General features: G+C 33.3%; 1 protein-coding gene across 6 annotated transcripts in view; it reads right to left on the minus strand.

Annotated features, from left to right (window-relative positions):
• The window catches only part of DGKH (diacylglycerol kinase eta), a 195,969-nt gene that overhangs the window by 37,660 nt on the left and 130,659 nt on the right, over positions 1 to 27,650 (minus strand). For 5 of the 6 annotated variants that reach the window (XR_014020872.1, XR_014020873.1, XM_081284540.1 and 2 more), the window contains exons 9-18: positions 26,580 to 26,682; positions 25,290 to 25,449; positions 22,819 to 22,927; positions 22,547 to 22,686; positions 18,946 to 19,030; positions 14,298 to 14,383; positions 7,454 to 7,553; positions 6,145 to 6,418; positions 5,186 to 5,296; positions 1,807 to 1,938 (exon numbers count right to left, since the gene is read on the minus strand). Coding sequence is in view for 4 of the 6 variants with exons in the window: in XM_081284540.1 (XP_081140666.1) it covers positions 1,807 to 1,938; positions 5,186 to 5,296; positions 6,145 to 6,418; positions 7,454 to 7,553; positions 14,298 to 14,383; positions 18,946 to 19,030; positions 22,547 to 22,686; positions 22,819 to 22,927; positions 25,290 to 25,449; positions 26,580 to 26,682 (1,300 nt within the window). In the remaining 2 variants the exon portion in view is untranslated. The remainder of the gene's footprint in view (positions 1 to 1,806; positions 1,939 to 5,185; positions 5,297 to 6,144; positions 6,419 to 7,453; positions 7,554 to 14,297; positions 14,384 to 18,945; positions 19,031 to 22,546; positions 22,687 to 22,818; positions 22,928 to 25,289; positions 25,450 to 26,579; positions 26,683 to 27,650) is intronic. The other variant, XM_081284538.1, reaches the window with a different exon arrangement.

The following is a 27,650-nucleotide window of genomic DNA, read 5'->3' on the forward strand; positions in this document are numbered from 1 at the left end:
TCATACTTGGTTATGGTGTATAAATCTTTTGATATGTTGTTGGATTTAGTTAGCTAGTATTTTTTTCAGATTTTTGTTTCAATATTCACAAGGGATATTGTTCTGCATTTTCTTGTGATGTCTTTGTTTTTGGTATCAAGGTAACATGGGTCTCATAAAATGAGTTGGGAGGTATTCCTTTCTCTTCTATTTTTTGGAAGAGTTTGCAAAAGGCTGGTGTTTATTCTTTTGAAAATATTTGGTAGGCTTCACCAGTGATGCAATTTGAGCTTGGCTTTTCTTTGTAGGATTTTTTTTCCAAATTAGTACTGAGTAATTCATTATCTTGTTATGAGTTTAGTCAGATTTTCTATTTCATCTTAAATCAGTTTTGGTAGGCATTTGTGTATTTCTATGCATTTATCTATTTTACCCAGGCTGTCTAATTTATAATCCTTTCTATTTCTACAATGTCTACTATGATGTTTCCTCTTTCATTCCTGATTTTTAGTAATTTCAATCTTGTCTCATTTTCTCTTTCACTTGGCTAAAGATATGTCTATTTGTTGAACTTGTCACAGAACCAACTTTTAGTTTTGCTTATTATCTATACTGATTTTTCTATTTTCTAGTTTATTTCCACTATAGTCTTTATTACTTGCTGTCTCCTGTTTGCTTTGGATTTAGTTTCCTCTTCTTTTTCCAAGTTATTAAAGTTACTGATTTGAGATAGTTCTACTTTTTCAATCTAGGCATATACAGTTATAATTTTCACCTCTAAGTATGTTTAAGCTGTATCAAACAAGTTTTGGTATGGTATATATTCTTGTTTTCATTCATCTAAAAAAATTTGGCCTAAATTTCCTTTGTAATTTTTTTCCTTTGACCTACATATTTCCACATATTGGTACATTTCCTAAATTTCATCTTCTCATCGATTTCCACTTTCATTTCATTGTGGCAGGAAAAAATATTTTGTGTAATTTAACCCTTTTAGTTTTATTGAGAAATATTTTATAGCCTAGTATGTGGTCTATCCTTGAGAATGTTCTACAAACACTTAAGAAGAATGTGTATTCTGCTGTGGTTAGGTAGAGTGTTCTTAGACATCTGTCAGGTCTGGCTGTTTTATGTGTCAAGTATTCTATTTCCTTGTTGATCTTCTATCTAGTTCTACCCACTATTGGAAGTGAGGTGCCAAAGTCTTCAACTTTATTATTGAATTATGATTCATCTTTCAAAAGAACACGTTTGAGACTCTGGTTTTCAGGGTCTAACTTAGATTCCAACCTACTCTGAATGAAGCTGAAGGATGTTTATCAAGTCAAACAACTGGCATTTAAGGAGGCCTCGGAAACACATATATTTTCCTCCATCTCTTACCTATAATCATTTGGTTTCTCTACTACTAGCCTAATCCAAGCAACTTTATTTCATCAGGGATGAAATAGATGTTTCAGATGTGTTTATAGTATATATAGATATAGCAGTTTATAGTATATATTCTAGTGATAATTGCTTTGTTTTTGAATAGAATGGAGTGTAAGATTAATATAGTTAATTTGTAATTAGTCTGAGAGACTAATTTGTATATATACAATATATATATATATATACAAATTAGTATATATAGATAATTTGTATATATACAAAAACAAAGCAATTATCACTAGAATATATACTAACTGATATATCTATATATACTATAAACACTCTCCTAAAAGAACATTTACCTTTGAGAACACATTTCTATAGTTCATGGAAATCAGTATTTACACAGCTTCACAGAGAAGCTTAAAAATGCACCCCTTTCGGAATCTGTAATACCTGGGCAGATTATTCTGGTATTGAGCACAGGGAGGTTTTCTTTGGTGGCTGTGGCAGCTGGACCAGGGACAGAATCAGGTTGAGAATTGCCACGACATGCCCTGGCATCTGGAGACTGAGGTGAAGTTTTAACTGTTGGCAAGAAAGAAGTCCAGATTAAAAAGAGAAAATGACGAAGGCATAAAATTTAGCAAGACATGAAATAATTGAATCTCTCTTTAAATCAATCAGTGGAGCAGAGAATATTAATTGTATTTAACTATTCTTTTACTATTTTAATTTTCTTGAAACAAAGAGGATATCTGTCAAGGTAGATGTCTTGATCTCTGATCTTAAATACATGGAGATCAATAGAAAATAGATATTTACTATAATTAAAATTCAGTAACCTACACTGAAAGTAGAGAATTTGAAGACTGATGATTTTGAAAATGGAACATATGTGTTATTAAATAAGCTACTAACATGAACTTTTCTCATAAACATTGAGTATCTGATCACATTTAATTAATTTTCAGAACTAACATGTGAAACACAAGTTAACATTGTCTTCTAAAAATGGAAGAAAAAATAGTAGTTTCAAATGAAATCAATATACTTTTCCTGCCTCAATTATTTATTCAAAATGATGGATTTGTCTCAAATGGCTCTATTATATTCTCGTAAAAGCACAAAACATTCCAAAAATTATTCCAAAACACAATTACTCTCAAAGAAAACAACAAAAGGGAAGATTTAATTCTATCTAAACTGAGGCAATTTAACAAAGAGCAAATGGTACCTTTAACTAATTTAGGGGCTTTTGGTTGGTATTTTTTCCTAAGGGGGGGGAAAAACAGTACTCTGCAAATTCAATTTAAAAGTACTCTAAAACTTAATTATCTTCACTCTCTCTCAGACTAATTACAAATTAACTATATTAATCTTACACTCTATTCTATTCAAAACAGTCCAGCTGTACTAAAAGTAACAGAATAGTCACTCTTTTTTGTTTTTAAACAGATAGAACTCCTGAGGCTAATTTTTAATAAAAGAACTTTTTGATGTTCATTTCTGATAGAGAGCAGACAGTGTACTAATGACTAAGACTGATGTTCCACTGCAGGTAATTAAATTAGTGATTCATAGTTCTTCTTAAATAAAGCATGTCATTTATTATATTAATATATTTCTTACATCTCAGACATATGAATTATTATATAATTTAATAATGATAAAATGAGAGTGCTTCAACAAAGAAAATGATTACCGAATACAGAAACACTTCTCCTCCAGGGCCAGTTTCCAGTAAGTTGGGTCACTAGCCAAAATTAAGATCAAATGCTGCAACATTAAAGACTTTTCTAAATTTATGTTTATCTCAATATCTATAGCACTATAGTTGTATATTTTAGTTTTCTTTAAGTACAATGAAAGTGTTGAGTTTATGATAATATGAAAAGGGGGGATGATGGCTAGCTGGAAGACCATTCATGACTGTTAACAAACCAATCCTCCAAGACAGATGTAATCTTGGGGAAAATTATTAAGTCTGACTGTCAATATGCCACTGCCAACCTGGCTTTAGTTGACACTTTTTAATAGATGATAATATCTACGGCCTTCTTATCACATTCACAGATGAGAAAAAACTGAGACGATAGAATCAACCTTCAAAACATTTTGACAGGATGAAATTATAGATCCAAATAGGAATGAGTATAAACTACTATATCCATTCATCTATTGAAGGGCATCTAGGTTGGTTCCACAGTCTAGCTATGTAATGCTTTAAATAATCAATAAAAAAAAAAAGGGAAAAAAAAATAAACTACTATAATCTTTGCAAACACCCAAAGTGTATAATTAGTAGTGTTTGAGTATCAATGTGCTATTACTTAACAGAAATTATCTAACATGCATCGATATTAATGGATATAGCCAAAAAAAAAAAAAAAACAAGAGGATTGAAATTATTAAGTTAAAATCTGGAAGAAAAACTTAGCACAGGTCATTTGCAAGAGGAAACATAAGATGTGACAAGGGGACATGGTGCCATAAAAGCTATTTTCAGTATCATTTAAGGGCTGCCACATGAAAGAAGAATAAGACATGGCTCTAGAAGGCAGATTCATCTCCAATACAGTGATATACTGCTTTTTAAAATAATCACAAAGCATTAGACAAATGCCAGTGGTTGTCATGGTCAACATCATCATACATAAAACCTAAGAACATCTATAATCATGGGTTGAAATTTAAGAGAAAAAACAGAAAGCTTCAAGTAAAGAATAAAATTACAGCCAATCATAATCATAATTAAATAATTAACATGATTAAATGATTTTTCTATTTAAGATAGAGTGATCCTCTGTCAACAGAGTTCTAGAGTATGGATTGAGTTGTATATTCAACATCAGTGATTCAGAAAGTCAAATTTCAAAGTCTAAGTAGTTTAAGTACAATTAAAGAATACTCTTTCAAAGTTAAAGTAGTTAGCAGAAGCATCAATAAAAAATAAATAATAATGATGACAGCAAACATCCATACTGTGTACACAATGCTGGGCACTTTATATTCAGTAACTTATTTAATCTTCACAACAACCCAATGAAACTGGCACGTTATTATCTTCATCTTACAGATGAAAAAGCCACAGAGAGGTTAATATGACCAAATTTATATATAAAGAAACTAAAAGCAAAAAGTTAATAAATTTTTGAATGTAAATAGTTCTCACATAATTATGTTGACCTTTCATGAGTACATTAATATGTGCATCATCTTAATATCTTTATTATTATTACAATTTATCTTTTGTATTATCTCAATAAATTAGAATTTTTTTTGCTTTGGCAATGTAAAAGTATAAATTCATCCTCAATTAAATGCTAAAAGGCAGAGAAATTGTAATATTCTTAATTTCCTGGCAAAATGAATTTTGGTAAAAAAAGGGTTGTAACTAGATGTGCTATGATTTTAAAGCTTAATTTAGTAATAAGGATTATCAGTCTAGACAGTTGATCAATGATATTAGGAGACTGCTGAATAATTTAAAGGCTAAATTTTGTGCTTGTGAGGCCTGTGGCTTTCTTACAATTCTCAAAGGAATCTAAGAACTAAAACAGCTTAAAGCTGAATGATTTAGGTGTTTCTTCCCTTTTCTTCAGGAAAACCAAGATATTTAATCATCTCTGGTTCTTAATCCTTTGCTTATCTCTAGAATACATGATAAGAGAGGAATTTGGCAACAATTTAAGTAATCTATTACCTTTATTATTTTAGCATTCATGTATATCTAAGCTTAACTGCCAAAAAGCCTTTCAGAAATAAAAATGCAAATCGTTAAAAGAAAATTCACATATTATTTTAATTCCAAATGATGTTATTGTTTTCTTACCAGTTAACAACTCTTTGGTATCATCATCAGTAGATTCACTTATTTCTGTATTGTTGCAGTCAGATAATTGATTAACTGGTTCACAGGAATGAACCATCTGCTCATCCATAACTTTAAGTAGTAAGAAGACAAACATGTTTGGATAATGAAAATAAAATCCATCCCACATTAAAGATATGCATAGGAAAGTAAAACTGAAACATATACCAAAAGATACTTTGTACTTACAACTAAACAACATTTAGAAATAAGCTTGGGAGTGATGCCTATAAGTACCAGAGATTATGAAACTAAATAAAGTTGCTAAAATTACATATTTACCAGAATTAAAAATATGTAAGAATTTTAGGAAAATACAAGTCCAATTACAAGTTGCAACATGTAAATATATAAATGGATTTTTGAACATTAATCATATTCAAATTAATTTTAATAAATTTTTAGTCTACTACTAAAATTCTAAAAGAATCATATATATGAATATAAAAAATTGGCGTATAGGCAGAGTTTTTATATATGCTTTAGAAACCAACAAACATTCAAACACTTAAGGAAATTAATGTTAAGAAGACATTTTCTACATATTCAAGTAGTTTACAGATTTGATTTTCTATAAGAATTTGGTATATTCCAACTAAGTGAAAAAATATTTAAAATTTTGGAAATATTAATTCAATGATTTTTCTATTTAATATAGTAATGTTTCAGCTTAATTTATTTCTGAGATTTTATGTTATACATCATTAGTGTGCTGATCTTTATTACCAAAACTATAAACAGGACCAGTACAATTTCCTTTTAGTAGATTTATCTTCTGTGGTGTCTTAAAAGCATTTTTTTCAAAAAAAAAATACAATTCTTTTTTCAAGTGTGTCCCATCTGACCATTGTGAAAACTCCCTCACACATGCAATAGCCATGCTGCCAACTTCTTCTAAAGCTAATTTTGTCACCATGTACCTTTTCCGGCTTCTTCAATGACTTGTCTCACTGCTTTCTTTAAACTGTTTGCCCGCAACATTATTTCCCTGGGTTTGATGGCTCCTTGTGAGGAAGGCTTTGTAATGTCATCTGAGAGCTGGTCCTTGCATTCGCCCAGGGATTCTTCACTTGAAGATTCCACAGCATCTTCTTCTAGGACGACAGGGCTGACAGCGGAGAGGACTGCATCAGGCTGGGGCTCTGTGTGCAAAACTTGCAGCAGTTGTTCAAGCTTCTCATTTAGGACTGAACACTGAGAAAACAAAAATAGGGAAAGGAGGGAGAAATTCAAATGGAAGTCACATCAGCAGACAAGATGGAAGAATTTTTTATGTAAGATGTTTTGAATGTTTAATCACTAGAGAGAAAAACTCTAAAATTCAATTGGCTATCATCTTTTATTTTGTAGATGTTTTGATTCAAGAAGCCCCTAATTTAAATTTTAGTGGAGATGGAAAATAGACCTAACAGTTAGGACTGTAGCCATGAATGCTTTTCTCGCCATACAATTTCCAGTCCTTTTCCTCTCCATTGTTAGTCTTTGGTGACATTCTGAGACAGAGCTCTGGTAGAAAGAGTTTAGAGACAAAAATATGGCTAAGAAAGGGTTCCCATTTTCTGAAACCCCATAGAGTAGAGAAAGTGGCTGAATGTTTCAAATGCATGTTTAGTTCCCTTTTCTTTTCCTTCTACCCAATTAAACTACCATCTAAAGCATGAATCTGGGAGAGTGAAGTCCTCTGCAAGCCCAAGTGGAGATGTGGAGATGGAAAATAGCCTTTTGTAAGAAGGTTCTCTGATGAACTTACAAAAGTAAAAACAGTGGCTTTTAAGATAATTAAACAATTGTTATTTTAGCATCAGAAAGCTAATGAAGCAGGGTGGAATCCATAAAGAGAACAAGGTCCAGTGAATCCAAAGACCTGTGCTAGGAGAGAAATGGACCAGCCAAAGTTTGCTTGGAAATAGAAAACTGGTCCTCTACCCACTGGAACACCGACTGTGCAGAATTCTCCCCTGTGGCCTGATTGCTGTACATCACCTGGCAAGATGTCAAACACTGGGAGAGGGAACTATAAAATTTGGTTTGACGATGGTTTGTTTCCAGGATGCAGTATTACAAGGTAACCATAAATTAGAGTATTTTCAAAATCCTCATGGCTTAATAAAAGTAATTTTTCTTTAGATGTTTTGGCAAAGAAACCATGGAATCCATTTAGCTTTAAAATACAATTCAATGTTAACATTGTCAGTAAATAACTTGCATGCCCTGATGTGTCCCTCTTACTTTACTGGCCACGGCGTCCGCTACAACTGCATTTTCCAATGATCTGTCATACGCCTTCTCTACTTTGGCAACGAAGTCCTTTACGGTTTCACATAATATCCTTTGAGGAAGAGAAATTATACAATACGATCAGAAAACTTAGTAGGATTTGTAATAGAAACTGTACAATTCAGTAAGTTTACTCTGATTTATAAACACATTTAAAAATAAGCACAATTAAGCGAATTGTCAAAATATCCAGATAGTTTGTATATAAATCCTTACTTCTACCTACTGTGTAGTATCTTAAATAACTCTAAAGCCTCCTACGTGGGAAATGGATATATTAACAAACCCTGTTCTCCATAATTTAGAGTACTGTTAAGGTTAGAGCACACCTTTCCCAAATACTTAAAGAAGAGTACTTTTAGGGTGAGGGATATGGCTCAGTGGTAGAGTGCTTGTTTAGCATGTGTGAGGCCTGGGGTTTAATCCCTAGCACTGCTTTTCCCTCCCTGCCCCCCCCCCCAAAAAAAAGAAAGTACTTTTAGATCTTTTTTAAACAATGCATTATCACCCACAGCTCATGTTTTCATAATGAAAACTGTGGTGTCAAACAAATAGCATGGTTTGTCACTTGTGTTGTCCCTGTCCATCTACAATTCATCACATGGGTATCTTGATACCACACTTTTCCTGCAGAGAAAAGATGTTGTGTATTACGTTGCAAACCAATCTGTCACTCGAATTGAGTTATATTCTCTGTAAATCTATTCATTTTTCCCCCTTAAGATAACCAATGCAATAACATACAAGACTAATTTAATTCAGGTCTCATTAGTGTTGGCGATATATGGTTTACTTGCTTATTTTAATTACATTTGGTTTCTTTGCAATAGAAATAAACTATAAGGAAAAATAACTTGAAACACAAACAAAATCTGTCTTTCAGAAGCCTTTGGATATGGCATTGGATTAAAAACAACCACCAACAGAATGGTGCGTGATTAGGGTTTTTTGTTTTGTTTTGTTTAATAAGAATTTATGCTGTTGGGAACATTATTTTAAAGCATAGTCTGCTTTCTATCATTGCTATACATTGAGGAATTTGGAGAAAATGAAAAAAAAAAACCCAGAAGTTACTTTTTCTACTAAATTCACAATTTCTCTGTTAGGTGAGTGGCATTATAGATATTATGAAATTGACCCATTCAATGGATACAGGACACACATATATACACCCACATGAACACACCAAATCTTCACATTTGTCATCTAGGAAATAAATGCAGTATGCCTAATAATTTTTCTTTCATTTGTAGTTTTGGGGCAACCATTCCTATATTGACTTTGCTAGAAAATAATTATCTCCTAACCCCTTTAATCTGTTCGGTTGGCTTTTTCCTCCCAGTGCTGGGGATCAATTCCAGGGCCTTGTGCATATTAGACTAGCACTCTATTACTGAGCTACACCCCAGCTCCCTTGTTTGACTTTTTGAGCTCAAATTCTACAAAGAATCTAGCTTAACATTTACCAGAGATGGTTTCATGTTCTTCACATCAAATTTTTCTTCTTGATGTTTTATACTTTTATGACATTTCTTAAAATATTAAGTCAGACTATCATGATTTTCTTTTGGGGGCTTTACTGGCAATGTCTCTAAGTTGTGTCCCTTCTTGGGAGAGGAGATATTGGCATTCTCATCTCTTTTGTATAACTCCAAAATGGAGGTTTGTTTTGCCATTATTCTAACACTGTCTTGATATATAATTTCTTATGGATTTAGGAAACTGCATATGCCAGAACATTATCATTGCTACTTTTGTTGTTATTTACTAACCCCTAGGGACAAGAGCCATCAGTCCACTAATCTAGGAGTGAAAGGGGCAGCAGAGTTCTCCTTCCTCAACTGCACCACATTCCCAAGGCAGACAGTAACCAAAAGATGATCCTGTAATCATCACAGTATGAGCCTGTGAACCTGTGCCAAGAGAGGTAAGGAAGGGGAATATGAGTGAAGGTCAGAGGCTGCTTGCCACATAAATTGTGGGAAGAATCAGAAGAAAAACTCGGTCTTATGGTCCATAAGTTCCATATTCCAGAAGAAACAGAATGTTTACATTTTGAATCATAGAGTTTTTAAAATAAAATGTACAATTAAAAATAGTGTGATTTCAAGGTCCTATCAAGTAGATATTTGCAAATTGAGGAAAAAGAGTTTTAAGATGTGTTTACTATAGTAATGCAAAAGACACTCTATATCCACAGTTTTCTATTTTAATACCTAAAGTTCTCTAGAAAAAGTGCAAAAATTAAATCAATGAAAATGGAACATTGATTTTCTCAAATAACAACAAAATTTTAATCCCTGCTTTTATCTTTAATGTCAGAACTTTAGATATTTCCAACATTTTGTTTCTTTAATTTTTTTGTCATCCTTCACAGTTAACTATGCTCCAAATAGTCATGTGAGGCTAACAACAGTCTACAATGATTATGCTTAATGTTTTCCACCATTACCTCAATTCTGTTTTACGAGATGTATTGTCCTAATGAGTATCTGTGTCTTCATTATCAGTTTTCAATTTACTTTTTAAAATAGGGGCAATGGATAATAAAATATTCAAATACTATATTAAGATAAATACGCCCACAATGCCCATATAGAATCACAGATCATAGAAAGGGACCTAAAAAATTTGTTTGTCATCTAATATAAAATGCTACTATCAGATATTAAAGGATATTTAGGAACATTAATGAATAATATCTAAAGACTCCTTGCAATCTATGTGCTTGAAGAAAGATGTTTAATAACTCTGCACCCCATCTATTCATACATGGAGGTTTACCTCAATTATCCTTAAAGTAGATTTCAAATCTAAATTCTACCATTCTATGACAATAGCTCCAATTCTATTGTTTTTTTCCTGTCAGTTACCTCATTTTCTGAAAATTTCATATATAGACCAAATGCCATTCATTTTAATAATTAGGGTTAGTAGAGTTAGTCAACAAAAAACCCTAAGTAATGCCTACCTACTGTTAACATTAGTAAAGTTTAAAAACTACTGCGAATAAAACAAAACACATTTATGTTTCAGGTAAAGATTGTTATTTAATAACTTTTCTATTTTTAATTAATAAATGGTATCAATTGTTAACTAGAGCTTCTGGATAACTCCTTATACTCTACTGAATTGATAAAATCCCAGGCAAAATCAAAGAAATAACGTTTGAGGTTCACCTATATTAGTTAACCTACACCTTAGCTATATTATTGAAATGTAGCTTCTCCATTAACATTTAAATATTTTAAATAGTAAAAATAGCTATTTTATGAAATAACTATAATCACATAAGGAAGTTATTTTCCTTAATATTTATTCACTTTTTCATTTATTCACACATACATGGCATTAACATAAAAAGAAAATTCTTTATTTTTGTCTAGGTGGTGGTTACATAGGTGCAGGTATGTGAGGAATTTCTTTGTAATCATTGAGTTGTATCTTTGTGGTTTGTGTACTCTTTATATATGAAGAGTCAATAGGATTTTTTTGTTTTTGTTTTTTATAAGCAGAAGGAACTACTGCAGATTTATTTTATTTTATTTTTTATAGCTGGGGATTAAACCCAGGGCCTCATCCCTGCTAAGCAAGCACTCTACCACTCAGCTATATCTCCAGCCCCAATTATGTGTTTTTAAAGCCTTAAAGAAACATATAAACCAAATGAAATCTGTGAACCTTGTTTGGATTTTAATTTGAAGAAACTAACTATTTAAAACATTTTGAGGGGCTAGGGCTATAGCTCAGTGGCAAAGCACTTGCCTAGCACATGTGAGGCACTGGGTTTGATTATTAACACCACATAAAAATAAACAAATAGAGGCATTATGTCCATCTACAACTGAGTAATAAATATAGAGCATATAAACTGTAACTGGAGGACATGGAAGATGGATCGAGTAATATTGATGGTACTAGAGAATTATTAAATTTATTGCATTTTTAAAAAAAGATTATATATATGTACATGTAATAAAAATAGAATAAAGTTATTTCTCATATTTGCTTAAAGATACTACAGCAAAACTAGGGAGTAGATGGCAAAATGCTGATAAACAGTGAAGCTGAGTGATAGGCTTAGTGGGAAATTATACTTTTATGTAGTGTTTGAAAATGTCCATTAAAAAATAAAATAAAAAATACATTGTATTAATTGGCATAATGTATTACATGTTGTCCTCTCTTTTCTATCTTGAACTCTGTAGAGCAAATCCACCCAATATTAATCTGGGGTTATGACATCAGGACAGTAGCAGGCCGCTGAGCACAGAAGAGTAACAAGGAGACCAGGGTGAAAATGGAATTGTTTACAGGCAAGAGAGCTGTTTGGAGAGAAACCCAAAACTCAGGCTAGGAGTGTGGTGTAAACATAGAGCCAGACCAAGGTCAGAAAACATTCGAAATGTAATTAGGGAAATGAGGTGATAATACCATAATTTAGTATACTATGATACTATAATTTAGTATATTTTTAGCACTCTGTAGTTTATATGCTCTATATTTATTACTCAACTTAATTCTCCTAAGAGTTCCATGAAGGGAAAATAATAGGCATTCCTTTCCCTTCTTACGCTGGTAAAAACCAGACACAGATCCCAAAGCTAGTGAGTAAGTGTCAACTAGGACACAAATTTACTTGACCCATGATTTTCAAACTGTTCTCTAAATGCTTTCAGAATTCCATAAATGAGTGTTTCAAATTTCATTTAGAAATATAGCACATAATATTTTTAAGGCCAAATGATTATTAGAAACATGACAGACAAATAAATGTTAACATTTACTTTGGAATCGACTAGTTTTTGTGCTACTCTTGGACTAAAGAATTTTCTGCCATTTTTATTTTATCAAAGACAATGTCCTTATAACTGTATGATCAAATTAGGTACAGAAATAATTGAAAACTGCATCAAATATGAGATTATAACTCATCTATCACCTTATTGCTTACTCTTTCAAAAATGTCTTTAATAATTTAAGCACATCCAATTAACATCAACAAAACAATTTTAATTTTTTAATACTGGAATGCTATGTAAGATTTTATTTGAAAAAAAGGTTTTCACTGATAAGAGTACTGTACTTCACAGGTATTAAGATTAAGAATGATAAGAAAGAGCCAGGTGTGGTGGCACACGCCTATAATCCCAGCTGCTGAGGTTGAGGCAGGGGGATCACAAATTCAAAGCCAACCTCAGCAACTTAGCAAGGCCCTACACCATGGAGTGAGACCTTATCTCAAAATAAAAAATAAAATGGGCTGGGAATGTGGTTCAGTGGTTAAGCGCCTCTGGGTTCAATTCCTGGTATTAAAAAAAAAAAGAACGAGAAAGCAGTGGCTGCCATAATGATCTTGTTTGTATCTGTACAAATTTCATGACCTGAACTCCATTTAATTAAAAATACATAAAATGTACAGGAGGCAGTGATCAAACATATCAAAACGCAAAGGTCAATACAAAGGCTTTGCTAAAAGGTAGTCAGATAAAATATTTAACTACAGTGGATTAAATAAGGAATCATTCTTTTATAATTTGTTACACCTTTTCAAACCTTCCTTTCCAACTTGCCATCTTTTATAGCAGTATTCTCTTAAATGTCCTATAAATAAGCATTTATTCATGAGACAAAGGTGGCAAAGTCAAATACCTATAGGGATCCAGCTAGTAACAGATGTATGAATTGTGGCCAGAAAGAGAAAGGCATTAAGGAGTGCTGAGGCCTGGGACAAACTGGAAATTTACATATTTCACCATAAAGCAATACAATTCATTAAATAACAAATAAACATAAATCAACCAGCAGTACTGCCCACCAGTCTGCAGTCCTTTTCTGCCTACAACAACCACTTGTTTCCACTCCCTTAACCCACTGAACTCTTTTTCTATTGTTCAGGGCTATTTCCTGTTCCTGCATGAGATGTCATCAAAAGCAATTCTGACTACATTTGTACTTCGGTCACAAGTAAGTTTTCCCTATAGATTTCTCTTCTCTTTCTTCTTCACTGCAAATGAAGCATGTGAGATACTAAACTTAGTGTATTTTTCCTTTACCTCTTTCCCGCTTCCTTTCTCTCCTTCTACCCATTCTTTTGTCTCCTCTCTTTCTGCGTAACAGTAATATCTGCTGCTAAGCTAGACTCTTTTAGCATTCTTTCACTTATCAGTTGAAAATTTGGGGTGGTTTCACCCCTTCCTCTGGTCAGCCTTCCAGTTCTCATGACATCAGTATAGGATGCTTCCAAACTAAATTCTAAATTCCAGCCAGGCAGCATTTGGGATAATAACATCAAGTAGCTTTGGCTCCATGTATGCAATCAACTTAACTAAAATCTGATAACTTTGAATTAAAACATAATTATGCAATTTAAACATGCTGAGAAATGTCATTTTGAAAAATCTCATCGTTGTGTTCCTTTTACTGAGGTAAATAGTTCCTAAGCAGTAGTGTTTTTAGAAGTAAGAAGTTATAACAAAATGTGATTTCCATGTTATAATTAATCATAATCTACTTTTAAATAGACATTAGATTGATTAACCTCTAAATACTTATTACAAGTTTTTGACAAAAATGTATCAAATTAAGCAACAATACATATATAAATGTATTCCACTCCAAATAAAATGCTAAAGTGATTTTTTAAAAAAAATCAAATCAAATTCGGTACAACTAATTTTGTGAATTTCATAGATATTTTTTGAAAAGAAAAATTTTCAAAAATGATATAAGCAGGAAGAAGCAGCTTTCCTTTTTTACCATGTAACTATTTCATGACTCAAATTCCACAACTCACTTGGCAGATGATACAATCACCGTTTGTTCATCGGAATTGAGGATTTTTGTAAGATGAGCTGCAACAGAGTCTTCATAAATCGTCATCTGAAACAAGAAAATACCCTATGCTATATTATTGTTGTTCGCATATATACAACTCCGTCATTACTGCTTCTAAAAGAGCTGTTCATGACACAAGCGAAACAGCAATTGCTACAATGAAAAAGGAGTCATGAAAAATAGATAAAAATTTCCTTTCTGTGACAGGCTTTCATTTTCTGGAATTCTTTTTTTTTTTTTAAAGAGAGAGTGAGAGAGGAGAGTGAGAGAGAGAGAGAGAGAGAGAGAGAGAGAGAGAGAGAGAGAGAATTTTTAATATTTATTTTTTAGTTCTCGGCGGACACAACATCTTTGTTGGTATGTGGTGCTAAGGATCGAACCCGGGCCGCATGCATGCCAGGCAAGCGCGCTACCACTTGAGCCACATCCCCAGCCCAATTCTGGAATTCTTTAACGTATATTTTTAGAAGAGTCCATAAAAGGCTATAAAGCAGGGGTGGCATGCCTATATTCCCAGTGACTTAGGAGGCTGAGGCAGGAGGGTCACAAGTTCAATGCAGTCTCAAAAACTTAGTGAGACCCTGCTTTGAAATAAAAAATAAAAAGGGTTGGGGATGTAACTGAGGGGTAAAATACCCCTGGGGTTCAATCCCCATTACTGGGGAGCAGGTAGGAGAAAAACCCACAAAAAAACCTTGAATTAAAAATTTTTTTTTTTTTGGAATATGAGAATTCTTAAAAGCCAGATAAACTAATTCAAATGGCAAAAGTAATTTAAATAGGAGAGTTACTGATGATCCATAAACAGATGGAAAGGTGTTCAACCTCATCAGCCATCCACCAAGTGCAGACTAAGACCACAACACACTACCACCACATGTCTACTGGAAAGGAGATGAAGACAGCAACAAGTGAAAACTGCCAGATGTTGGCAGGACAGTGGAGCTACAGAACTCTCATAAGCTTCTGAGGAGAGTGCACATTGACACCAACACTCCATAAAACTATTTGGTAATATCCATGAAAGCTGAATGTACACTGGGCACGGTGGTGCATGCCTACAAACCCAGTGGCTCAGGAGGCTGAGGCAGGAAGATCACGAGTTCAAAGCCAGCCTCAGCAAAATCAACGCACTAAGCAACTCAGTGAGACCCTGTCTCTAAATAAAATACAAAATAGGGCTGGGGATGTGGCTCAGTGGTCGAGCACTCCTGAGTGCAATCCCTGGTACTCCAAAAAAAAAAGCTGAATGGCTGAATGTATGCACGATACCACAGGACTCAGAGATTCAACTTCTACAACAACAACAACAACAAGAACAAAAAAAAAAAAAAAAAAAAAAAACCCCAAAACACAAGTGTGTGTTTAGCAAAAGATATGTACTAGAATGTTCATGCAGCATTCACTCAATAGTAGAGTGTATAACAAACTGTAGCATATCTGTGGAATGGGACACTGTGGAACAATGAGAGGGGATGATGCTCAATTACCCCACAATGTGGCTGAATCTAACAAACATAACGTTGAGTGAAAGGATCCAGATACAAAAGGGAATATGCAACATGATTCTATTTTATAAAATACAAAAAAGATGAAATGAATCTATGTTATTAGAAGCTGGGAGAGTGGTTACAGAGGGGAGGTGTGGGATGGCGACTGAAATAGCCGTGAGGGGAATTTGTGGGGTACTTGAATGTTGTTCTGTGATCTGGGTGCTGATTATATAAATTGGTTTAGTTTGTAAAAATGTACCAAGCTCTTTATCTATGATATGCATACTTTTCTACATGCATGTTATGATTCAACAAAAAGTTTTTTTAAAATGCGATCATGCAGTCGTATAGTCATGTATGTGATCAATCATGTAAACAAAGCTTTCTCTCAAATAACAACATACACACAAAAAAATCAAAATGCCAAATGCCCTATATCCCTTTTCTATTTGACTCAAACTTTGACATCATGTTGAAAGAGATCATCTTCCTGATACATAAAATATGCATAGTATTTAAACAATCTCACATTCACAGCCTCCCTTTAAATGTTTGTTTTAATATATTCCATAGCTCAAATTTTTTCAGTATAAACGACAGGTTCTATTCAAGCAGGCCTGATGCTGCCATACTCAGATCTTTTCATTGCTTTTCCCCAACCAGCATCAGTTTATTCAGACTTAACTGAAGATTAAGTTAATGCCCCCCCCAAAAAAAAACTTCCTGACTAGCCTCTTCCCAAAGCAATGTCAATTCTAATTTACAGTCAAGTGCACCGGTTACTCTTTTAAATTTCTATCTTAACCTACTTCAAAAGCAGACCAAATAGAGAAAAGTTATTTTATATCAATGAAAAGGAGGAAGGGCAGGAACTTTAAATTTACACCCATATTGTATTGACCGACCCACAAATCCACTTTACCAATCTCCTGATTTAAATGCCAGAAACTGCATTTTTAGAGATCAGAAAAACAGAAGTACCTCTTTTAAAACTACAATAAGGAAGCGCTTTTTAGAGATTAGTTTTCTCTTCCCTAATGGGTGGAAAATATTTTAAATGACCATTAATGCCATTGGCTAATGAATTAATATCAGTTGATTAATTTATTATCATTTGACAAATGACATTTGCAATTTACATCTTAAAAAAATTCAAGTTGTTATCCATTAGTGATATTCAAAGAAAACAATGCCAACCCTTTCAGAGTAAAATAAGCTTCATGTCCAAGAATAAAATTATATGTGTCACTCATTAATCACTTAGCATTAACAGTTAACACTGTGTGTGTGTGTGTGTTTGTGTGTGTGTAGCAGGCATTAATGTTAAGTACTTTGTATACTTTTAGCCCTTTAACTATTCTGTTTTACAGTCAAGGAACTTGAGAAAAAGGTAAGCTGAGTAACCAGCCTAATACCCATAGTCAATGAATTGCTCAGGAATTCAAAAACAAAGTAGTTAGCTTACTTCTATTATAGTTTTCAAGGTAAAAAATAAAATCACAGATGATAAAGTGTTTTCTTGATGTTAGCTGGAGGGTGTTCAGGCCATGGTCCAAGCCAGACAGAATGTCCACTTAATCTGTAATATTAAAGGATGCTATCTGTTTGTTAAGAAAATCAGTTAAAAAAAAAATTAGCTGAGCTTGGTGGCACAGGGCTAGAGAGTGACTTGGGAGGCCAAAGCAGGAAGATTGCAAGCTAGAGGTCAGTCTGGGCAATTTAATGAGGTCCTGTCTCAAAATAAAAAATCACAAGGGCTTAAAAAAAAAAAAAAAAAAAACAAACCACAAGGGCTGAGGATGTAGCTCAGGGATAGAGTATCCTTGGTTCAAACCCTAGTACTGCAAAAAAACTTTAAAAAGATGAAGTTTCATTCAAGCCCACCTGTACCAAAAAAAAAAAAAAAAGGAAGAGATTTCCTTTATGTACTTAACACCTCATATTTAAGAATTTCCCTTTTCATTTTTTTGGAAAGAAAATTAATAACATTTACAAAAATACTATTGAGAAAAGAATGGTTTCCATAAAAAATGTGTTTGATGGTTATAGCAGATGGAATAATATAACTATAAATGTTCCTGGAAATGTGGTAGGACTATGAGTGACTTTTAGATTCTTTTTCATATAATTTTCTATTTAAAAAATTTTTAGATATAATGTTTTCTACTTTTATATCAGAAAATATTTAAAAAATACAATTAGCTTCTCTAAGGAATAGCCCTATTTTCCATTTATCATCCCTTGCCCTAATTTTGACAAGATCATAATTTTCTTAATGACAAAACAAAGGTTCCATTTGTAAAATAAACAGATAAATTTTCCTAGAGGGAAAAATAAGCTCTCATAGATCAAATGGTCTTAATGAGTCAGAGAATAATCCTCTGAAAGTCAGGTTCTGTTTTAAATCTCTACTGCTTGGAGATTTAATCAGAATGCTGAATCTTTTAAAATGTTGTCTAAAAACTTCAGAGCAGTTGCGGTCTTTCTGGAATGAAGTGACCTATCTTAATTCCTTGGTTTTCTCTAGATCAACAGGCTTAACCCTGTCTTTTGCTCCCTTCAAAGAAAAGGCAAAGCTTAGGATCATTATACAATATTCTGGCTACAAGTACTGGTCTGTTTGGAGATTGTTTAAGGGAGCTGGGCTAATACCCGATAATCAAAGGGGTGCTCATGAACAAGGCAGAAGATGAGTGGAAGCAAGCTGGAAGCTGGCCCCTTGAGCTTTGCTGGTAAAAAGGAAGCAGGAGGTAGAATAACCAGGGAGAACTACTGAGAGCTGAGAAAGGACCTTATATTCCTGGTGCACATCACTGAATCCTCACAACGCTGCAGCCTCATGTCACAGATAATGTTAAGAAGGCCCACAGGGGCAAGTGACTCGGGTAAGGCCACACTCCCTGTGGGGGTAGTCATGGAAGGAGTCTAAACTGGATCTTTAGGATTCTTTAATCTGGGGAGAGAACTAGAAGTAGTCAAGGAGGCAATAGTCCCTCAAATTAACATAAAATGAAGTAAGCATGCTACAGCTACCATTAGAGTAGGTTTTCTCTTTTTTCCCCAAGATGTCAACCCCCATTTTAGATGATAAATAGGTAAAAGGTAAAGTCTTACATAAAATTCTTCAGGTGCTTCTGGAGGTCCCGGAAGTAGAGAAGCCTTTGGTGGCAATTTGAGTTCATATGTCATTATACTCCACCTGAAGGGAGAAAATCCTTTGGTCTAAAACGCCTTTAAAATTTAACAAACTGTTCTTATTTCATCATCTATCTGTATTTGTGAACTATGGCTTTATTGTATCTTAATCAAAAAAATGAGAAAGAGATACAATTTTGGTAATCTCATAAAATATTGAATTCATATTTATGATTTCAACATTTTACCATTTCTCCACGAAGTGACGACTTCTAAACGTTTTAAGAGCATGCCCATAGTAAGAAATGTTCAAATGTAACAAGACTTCTCATTCTTCATTAGGTGTAATGCATTGTGACTTTTTTATTCAATTCTTTTAAAATTATGATTACTATAAATTATTAAGTAGATTACAAGTTATTGATGCGTCACAACCAAGAATTCCAAAACAGTGTCCTAGATTAAATAAATGTATACTGCCTATGAAAAACACAGTATTCCCATGTACCGACCATTCTTGCCAAAGCAACTTACACATACATACGTGAAACAAAATAGGTGAAATCTTAATTCAAGAAAGAATAAATTTAAGCATAGGATTGAGGGAGAAATGTTAATAGAAATGATACTTAATTCAAACAAATTTATTTCAATTAACTATTAATATTAATTTCAAAGCAAACATTGAATCATTGGTATTTGAGAAAAGCAATCAACTTAGGATAATTCAAGCCTTCTAACTAAAATAATAATTTCCAAAACTGAAAAGAAATATTGGGTCATGGCATTACTGTAGACTACAAAATGTAAGATGAAGATTTTACACAGAAACAAAGCATTATAAAAATAGTAGTAAAATATGACTTTTAAGAAAAATGGAATCCAATGATACAACCTAGAGGCAAATCCAAAGGTCAGTATTTAAACTGAGCTTGGTGTATCATTCAGACTAATGAGACTAAATCTTTGCATAAAAACCCAAATTCCCAGGAATTCCCCCAATAAACATATATTATGTGTTAGGATATATAAACTGAGTAGTTGTTTGAAGCTACTATTCTACTCTTAACATGAAAATATTATGAAGAAATATATATTTGAATGCTGAAAGCCATTCATTCATTCATATAACCATCCACCCATCCATTTGTGCAACAGATATATATTGAACATCTCAAAGTAACAGGGTCTAAAAACACAAGAGTGAAGAATGCTTTCCTAATGTGTATTCTACCTCAGAAAACAGGGATAGTATAAGTAAACAAAACAATTAAATTTGCAAGTATCTAACAGAGAAAACCACGATTGGAAACATAAAAGTCAAGTTCTATATAGCTGGAAATACTTCTCTGGTCAAAAGAGCAATTAAAAAAAAGGGAAAGAAACTCATCCAATGTCTACACCTTCCATGCCGTACCTCCCTCCTATATAAGAAATGGTTGGAGCTGAAGAAGCAGGAGAAAGTGGTGGCAAGAGAGGAAAGAGTCAGGCAGAAGTAACAGCTAGCAGAGTTAGAGGCCGGAAAGCTAGAACTTCTCTGCTGACTATATGTTTAAGGACAAGAGAGTGCAATGTTGAAGACAGACCCTAGGAACTACTGATAGAACTCTAAACTGCAAGTTCTAGTACTTTCTAGCTATGCAATTTTGATCATGTAAAAACCTTCGTTTTACCAGGAAAATGGAGATGACAATATTGGTTCTCTTTAGGAGCAGTGATGATTGAGGAGTAAAATGACTGGGAGTGCCAGGCAGACAGAAAATACTAGTTATTTTTATTCCCATTGTCTGCAGAAGCCTCAATTTTACATTTTAATAAAACAGTCATCATAATGCTTCCCTAATCCATCCTATAAATTTGTAATTGGAGTGAATAGATACGTATGATTTGGAATATTAAACAGTGATTTTTTTTCTTTACATCTTTTCAAATAGTAAATTAGGGGAAAAAAGGAACAAAATATTCTTTTGCTTCTAACAATAACATTGGATTCCATTTTTCTTATTTCCTAGGTTTTTGAGTCTCTTTTGATTTTAATTTTTTCCTTGTGTTTTCCCCAGGCTTGTTGGTATGAAGCAAGAGTTTCACTATGGAGATGCTATTTCTCAGCTAATTAAAAAGTGAATTTCTAGAATACCATGGAAAAGCACATATCCAGGGTAGAGGAAAAACCCAACAACACTTCCTAGGATGCAGCAGGAAGCAGTGCTCTTCAAATCTTTAATGAAGAAAGTATTTAAAATATTTCATGTTGTTTGGAAAGCACAGAATCAGACAGTTGTTCAGTAAATCATCTCCAAGCTCTTTTATAAATAATGGTGATTTTATTTATTTATTTATTTCCAACCCCCCCCCAGGTATAACCAACAAATAAAAACTATATATATATATATATTTTTTTAAGGTGTACAATTTGATATTTTGATTTATACATCAAGCCAATTAACTTTTCCATCTCCTCACATGTGTTCCTATTATTATTATTATTTTTAAAGAAAACCTCTAGGCTTTTTTAAGAATTGGAAACTGAATCCAGCTTCACCCTAAACTATGCAGTCAAACTATAGGAGTATTTCTCATACAATTTTGGATAAATATAGACGAATATTCTACTGTGCAGCTCTCTTTTTTTCAAACAGTCTGTCAGCAAAAGAATCATGCATTACAGTATTACCTTATGACAGACAAGGTTACAATTAATTTGGTTATAGCTCATCTTAGAGTAATTACATTTTAGATTGGTGGCTCCCTGATGAGATTTGTTATTTTCGGGACGACTTCCACAGATGGTTAATCCTATCAATGTTGTTTTGAGTCATGCTACCTCACGTCTATAATGATATTTTGACATTTGTCTTCTACTCATGGGGTGGGGTAATTGCTGCTTACTAAATCCTGTTATTCCCTATACCCAAATTCTAAACACCTCCTGCACCACACTCAGCTACACACTGTGATTTCTGTTTTACATGTGGGCTACTCAGAGAGAAAGTGGGTATGGGATGTGAGCAGGGACAGCATAAATATAGTGATAAGCCCTTCATTCAAAGCTGTCTTCCTAACACTACCCTGTTCCAGGGACAGGATGCTTTATCTTTTTTAAAAATTCAGTTCCTTGTTGGAACAATTTGTTTGTAATGTGTATAATTAAGAAGAGAGATTCTAACAAACAAAAAGTTTGTCTTTGCTTCTCTGAAGCAACCTGATGATGGGGGTCCTACTTTTCATACTCACTAACCCCCCACCACACACCAAATTAATTATTTTATTTCTCCTACTTGAACAGTGATTAAAAGTAGTTATCATCCTATGTATCAATCTACTCTTTAGAACAATGGATTCATTGGAATGCAAGAAGAGATGTTTCCCCTCAGTTTTATTAAAAAATCATTCATTCAGAAAATATCTTAATTGAGTGTCTACTCTGTTCAGGCCTGATTCTCAATCTCAGGGAGCAAATGGTCGACAAGTCCAGGAAATCTCTGCCTTCATGGGTGTATAGTCAGTAAAATTTAAATTATCTAAAAGTGATTTCTGTATGCCATTTTCAGTCTAGGATTAGTAGAGAATTTTCTCTTACCTGTCTAACATTTTGGTACTGGCTCGTTCCAGCTTCTCTAGTATCTGAGGAAGTTGAGTGTCATCGTCATATGAACCTCCCCAGCCAAGAACTCGAGCCAGGTCATTGCCTGTTCCCAAGGGTAATACTCCCAGCTGACACTACGAGAGAGTGCAAAGGTGAGACTTTCAGAAAAGTTTGAGAAATAAGGACCATTACATTTCTGCACCTCTCTGGAAAATAATGTCAGTATACATTCACGTCAACTAGCAAGGAAAAGAATTAGCACTTGCCTGTTTATTCAAGTTGAGCTTATCGATTTCTGACAAAACCCAACCTACACTTCCATCTCCTCCGCAAACAAGAATCCGGAAATTGTCAAACTTCTGAAATAATCTTAAACTAAAAGTAAAAATTATTTCATTTTAGTAAAAATAAATACAAATCACTTTTTCTAATTCTTTGTCATTCTTGCATGCATTGGTATTCAAGTTCAGATAAAATATAAAAACTCATATTTATCTACTAATTATACTATAAAAATTATTTTGAGTACAATTTTTAATTCAAGAAAATCTCTGAATCAAAAGAATGATAGTGAATTACAAGCAGGAATGGAGGAAAAGGGAGCAAGAAATAAGGAAACAAAATCGAAGCAGAACCAGGAAAGAACTACAGGTAAACATGAAATTGTGAAAGTGGTGGCTTTCCTATTTTAACAAGAAGGATATATTATATCCTTAAGAATTATAAACCAGGGGGAATCGAGGATGGGATGCCAGTAAGTGGCACTAAAGCAATTCTTAAAGACACTTACCAAACCTTGCCAACATGCGGCCGTAAGTACAGTCAGCCCACCTTTTCTCTTCTCCTCTTAGTCTCAGGCCAATTCTTTCACTTCTATCTCCCTTCATCTCAACTTTTTTTTCCTTTTCTTTTTCTTTTTAAATTTGTGTGTGTGTGTGTGTGTGTGTGTGTGTGTTTCTGTCTGTCTGTAGATGGACAGAATGCCTTTATTTTATTTGTTTATTTTTACATGATGCTCAGGATCAAACCCAGTGCCTCACACATGCTAGGCAAGCGCTCTGCCACTGAGCTCCAGCCCCAGCTTTTATCTCAACTTTCCACACATTTCACCTCCTGAATGTACCTTTGTAAAATTCAAGTATAATGGGAAATCTGGAAAATGTATCATAAGAACAACCCCAGGAAACTTCACAAAGAGAGATCTTTGGGGGCTTAAAGGATAAATGGGAAAAATAAATATCATGAGTATAAGAGAGTGAATGAGGCAGTAGCTTGGTGGTAGTGGACATGCTTCAAACGTATGAGGTCCTGGGTTCAATCCCTAGCACCAAAAATAAATACACACCTATACAAATTCCTAAATTAATTAAATAACAGAAGTATGGAGAGTTGTAAAAAAAAACAGACATGTCAGAAAAGAGAATGAAACTACCAAAGAACAGAAGACACAAAGAAGGTGAGAGGAAATCTGAGAAAATGCTGGGATCCAATCAGGGGCAAGAGAGAGATATACTTAGGGAAGGGGCAGGGTATAAATGAAGAGAACTAGTGTCTGTGTAAAACAGAGGACCTGAGACTCAGAAAGAGAAAGGCAGTGCAAAAAGGACAGAAGACCTTGAAGAGACAAAAGTGACAAGAGACACAAAGAGAAACAGGAGAGAAACAGAGAAGACAGAGGAAAGTGTCAGTTTATAAATGAGTGCTTCTCAGGCACTGGTATCCAAAATCCCAATTTCTGGCCTTAGGATGTAGCTTAATAGTAGAGTACTTGCCTCGTATGTACAAGGCCTTGGGTTCAATAACCAGGACTGCAGTAAAATAAAATAAAATTCTCATATTTACTTCTGTGTTCATACTTGAAGGTCACAGGGGAAATCCTCAGGAAAAGCTGAGTAACCTTTGCAAATCACATAGAGATTAAAGATCCCTCCATCAGAAGATACAGCATCCTCTTTAAGAAAAATCATATGCAAACACTGAAAATGTATCTCAAGGCATATCTCCCCTCAGTAAAAATACTATTTATTCTTTTTTCAGATTTTAAGTTACATAACATACTAGAAAACTGGGAGGTGGGGGGGGGAGTCAGCCAAAGTATTTTGTTGTCATTTATGTGAAAGTCAAATTCTTTTTTTTAAAAAAATATTTTTAGTTATAGATGAACACAATATCTTTATTTTGTTGACTTAGTTTTTTTATGTGATGCTAGGGATTGAACCCAGTATCTCATTCATGCTAGGCAAGCACTCTACCACTGAGCCACAACCCTAGCCCCTAAGTCAAATTCTTGAGGAACTGTCCTTGAGATCCACGATAACATCTGTAACGTGGTGAAATCACTGATTATGTACATTACATATAAATTAATACTAGCCTTCCTTGAAAATAATTTTTCTAATATTAGCTTTTATTTTATATTTATGGAAATTGATCCTTCTTGGAGTTAAACAAATTGATAGTAGTGTTTGATATAAAATATATATAAAAATTTTTCTTAATAAATTTGAAATTTGGAAATTTTGGGTAAAAAATAGGGAATTTATACAAGAGATTTATATAACTGTCAAAAAGCTTATATTAAAACTTTAAATAATGAAAGCTTTAAATAAGGGAGAAGGAGGGAAGACCAATATAGGAGATCAAGCGGAATCAATAATTTTCATGAGATGAAAAGCCAGACACAATTCATGCCTAGTAGTATATTTTATTCAAATAATATTTATCAATATCGAATTACCCCAAATGAGGACCTCCGTTCATTAAATCAAACACCTGAGCCGGATTTAGCAATTGTTTAAAACGACGAAGAAACTTGACTCCCTGATTATCTCCACTCTTAGAATTGACAAAAACCAATAAAGGACTAACACAGAATGAAAATGTTGCTCTACAGAAACCTGTAAAAAAAAAAATACACATATAGCATAAGAGCAATACGTACTATTTTCCTTTTTAAATTATTACTGAACATTCACAGAAAGGAAGATAAATTCATAAAAAATAAAAAATCTTGCTTATTATTAGAACACTCAGGTATAATGTAGACTCATAAGTGGAGGTTTACTATTTAAATACTAAGAACATAGGACTTCTCATTTAAAAATATGTTCTATAATGAAAAATGATAACAAAGACAAGGGAAGTATTAACCATAGATAATTTAAGATATACCATCTGTCTTAACAATATAATTATAAGAAAAACTAAGCAAAGTCCATAAATTCACATTTGTAAAGAATTCATATGATTATTTTTACTATTTTAAAATGATTTAACTGTTCTTTGATAAGACCTGAGAAAATATTAAAATTTATAATAAATAAAAGAACCTAGATATGTCAGAGATGGGAGAGGCAATCAATAGCACAAGTTTTAAAAATCATATTATTTAAGCTTTATATCTTTATATCTAGAATATTTATTGGCTTAATTTACTTAAAATTTCAGAAGGCATAAAGCACATTATAAATGCCAGACATTAACAACAGTACATGGTAAAAGCCTTTTGTAATACAACTTGCTTAGAAGGAAGTTATTAGTATGCTATCCTAAAACCAGTGTTGTGAAAAGTTTCCTCAGCACTTACAATTAAGTTGTAAGATTCTGGAAAAAGTGAATGCATTTATAGGATATAAATTTCTGCAATGAAATTATAAGAAAACAAATTTTAATAACAGCCATGCTAATGAGCAATTTCAATTATGGTGGAAAAAACCACTTATAAAAATTAGCCTGTTCAGATTATGCTTCAGTACAAGATAATGATCTTATTTTATTTACTTAAATGTAAAATCTAAAAGTCTCATACATGGTAATTTTACCAACAAAGCTAATAGCTATGTTACAACTTTCATTTTAAAAGATTCTTTTACAAATTAAATATGCCATTCGGAAATTTAAATGGAATTATTATGTAAAAATTGACCAAAATAACCAACTTAAGTTCTATTTATTCTAGGAAAATAAATGTACATATATCAATATTAAATATACCAGAAATACACATACTCACACTACTATTACATACCATCAGAATCAGTGCTATTTAGTGCAATTGGAGGTATGATAGATACTTTGCATTGGCCAAGTGGACATACAGGAAAATAATAATCTTTGCAGGCAGTATGTACCTAATGATAAACAAATAAAGCTTTGGGAATCATAAAAACAAAGTATTTTTCTATGTCATAAATTACATCTACAGAAATGATCATTTAGGATCAACATCATCACAAAATATTCAGTAATTCACAAGTTACTTTAATGGCACAGTATCTATATTTCTAAGGAAGAGACCAAGCATTTTAGTGATGGGAATATAATTTTGATCCATGTGGCCTATTTCTGTGATGGTCTCAAACAAGGGATATGGTCAATGAATGCTGAAGGCAAGGAGAGAGTAAGAAAAGGGAGGAAATGCAGAGGGAGAAAGGGAAGGAGGAAAAGAAAAAGGGAAGAGAGGGAGAAAGGAGGAAAGAGTTCCAGTATGTCAATATTATGCCCATAAAACAAATCGATAACATCTACCATATAAAAATTCTTACAGACTTAATGAAAATGAAACCTGCCATGTGCCTGCTCTTTCTGCCATGCTCCTATAACTTTCTATTCGCATTTCTTTTATCATGTGTTTTTTATCATCACTATCAGCACATCCATGCCTACTTTCTCAGCTAGACTGCAAGGAAAAAGGAGAGGGATTCACATCACAAGCCTGTGGTAAATGCTCGATGAAGAAACATAGTTTCAAGGCCAGTCAAGATACTATTGAGAACAAAGCAGGCTAACCTAAAAAGTAGGAGCCAGGCCACTTAGAATACTTTGTGTATCTACCTAGAGACCCTTCAAAATATTTTGGCTAGTAAAAGCAGATGCTTCATAAACCATTTATTTAATAGGACTTTATATCATTAGTGCTTTAAGAAAACTGGCACACTGACTAAACCTCTATCAACACTCTTCAGAAATAAGTGAGATTTAATAGCAGTTTTTAGCAAATTTAATAGCAACTGTTTTTGGACAGTTGATTAGGATTTATAATAATTAACAATCAAAATGCATTTTATAAAAACTAGTATACATGGATAGTTGTAAAAGG

The sequence above is a fragment of the Spermophilus citellus genome, assembly GCF_964194105.1.
Source record: "Spermophilus citellus genome assembly, chromosome: 1".
In the NCBI taxonomy this organism is placed as follows: domain Eukaryota; kingdom Metazoa; phylum Chordata; class Mammalia; order Rodentia; family Sciuridae; genus Spermophilus; species Spermophilus citellus.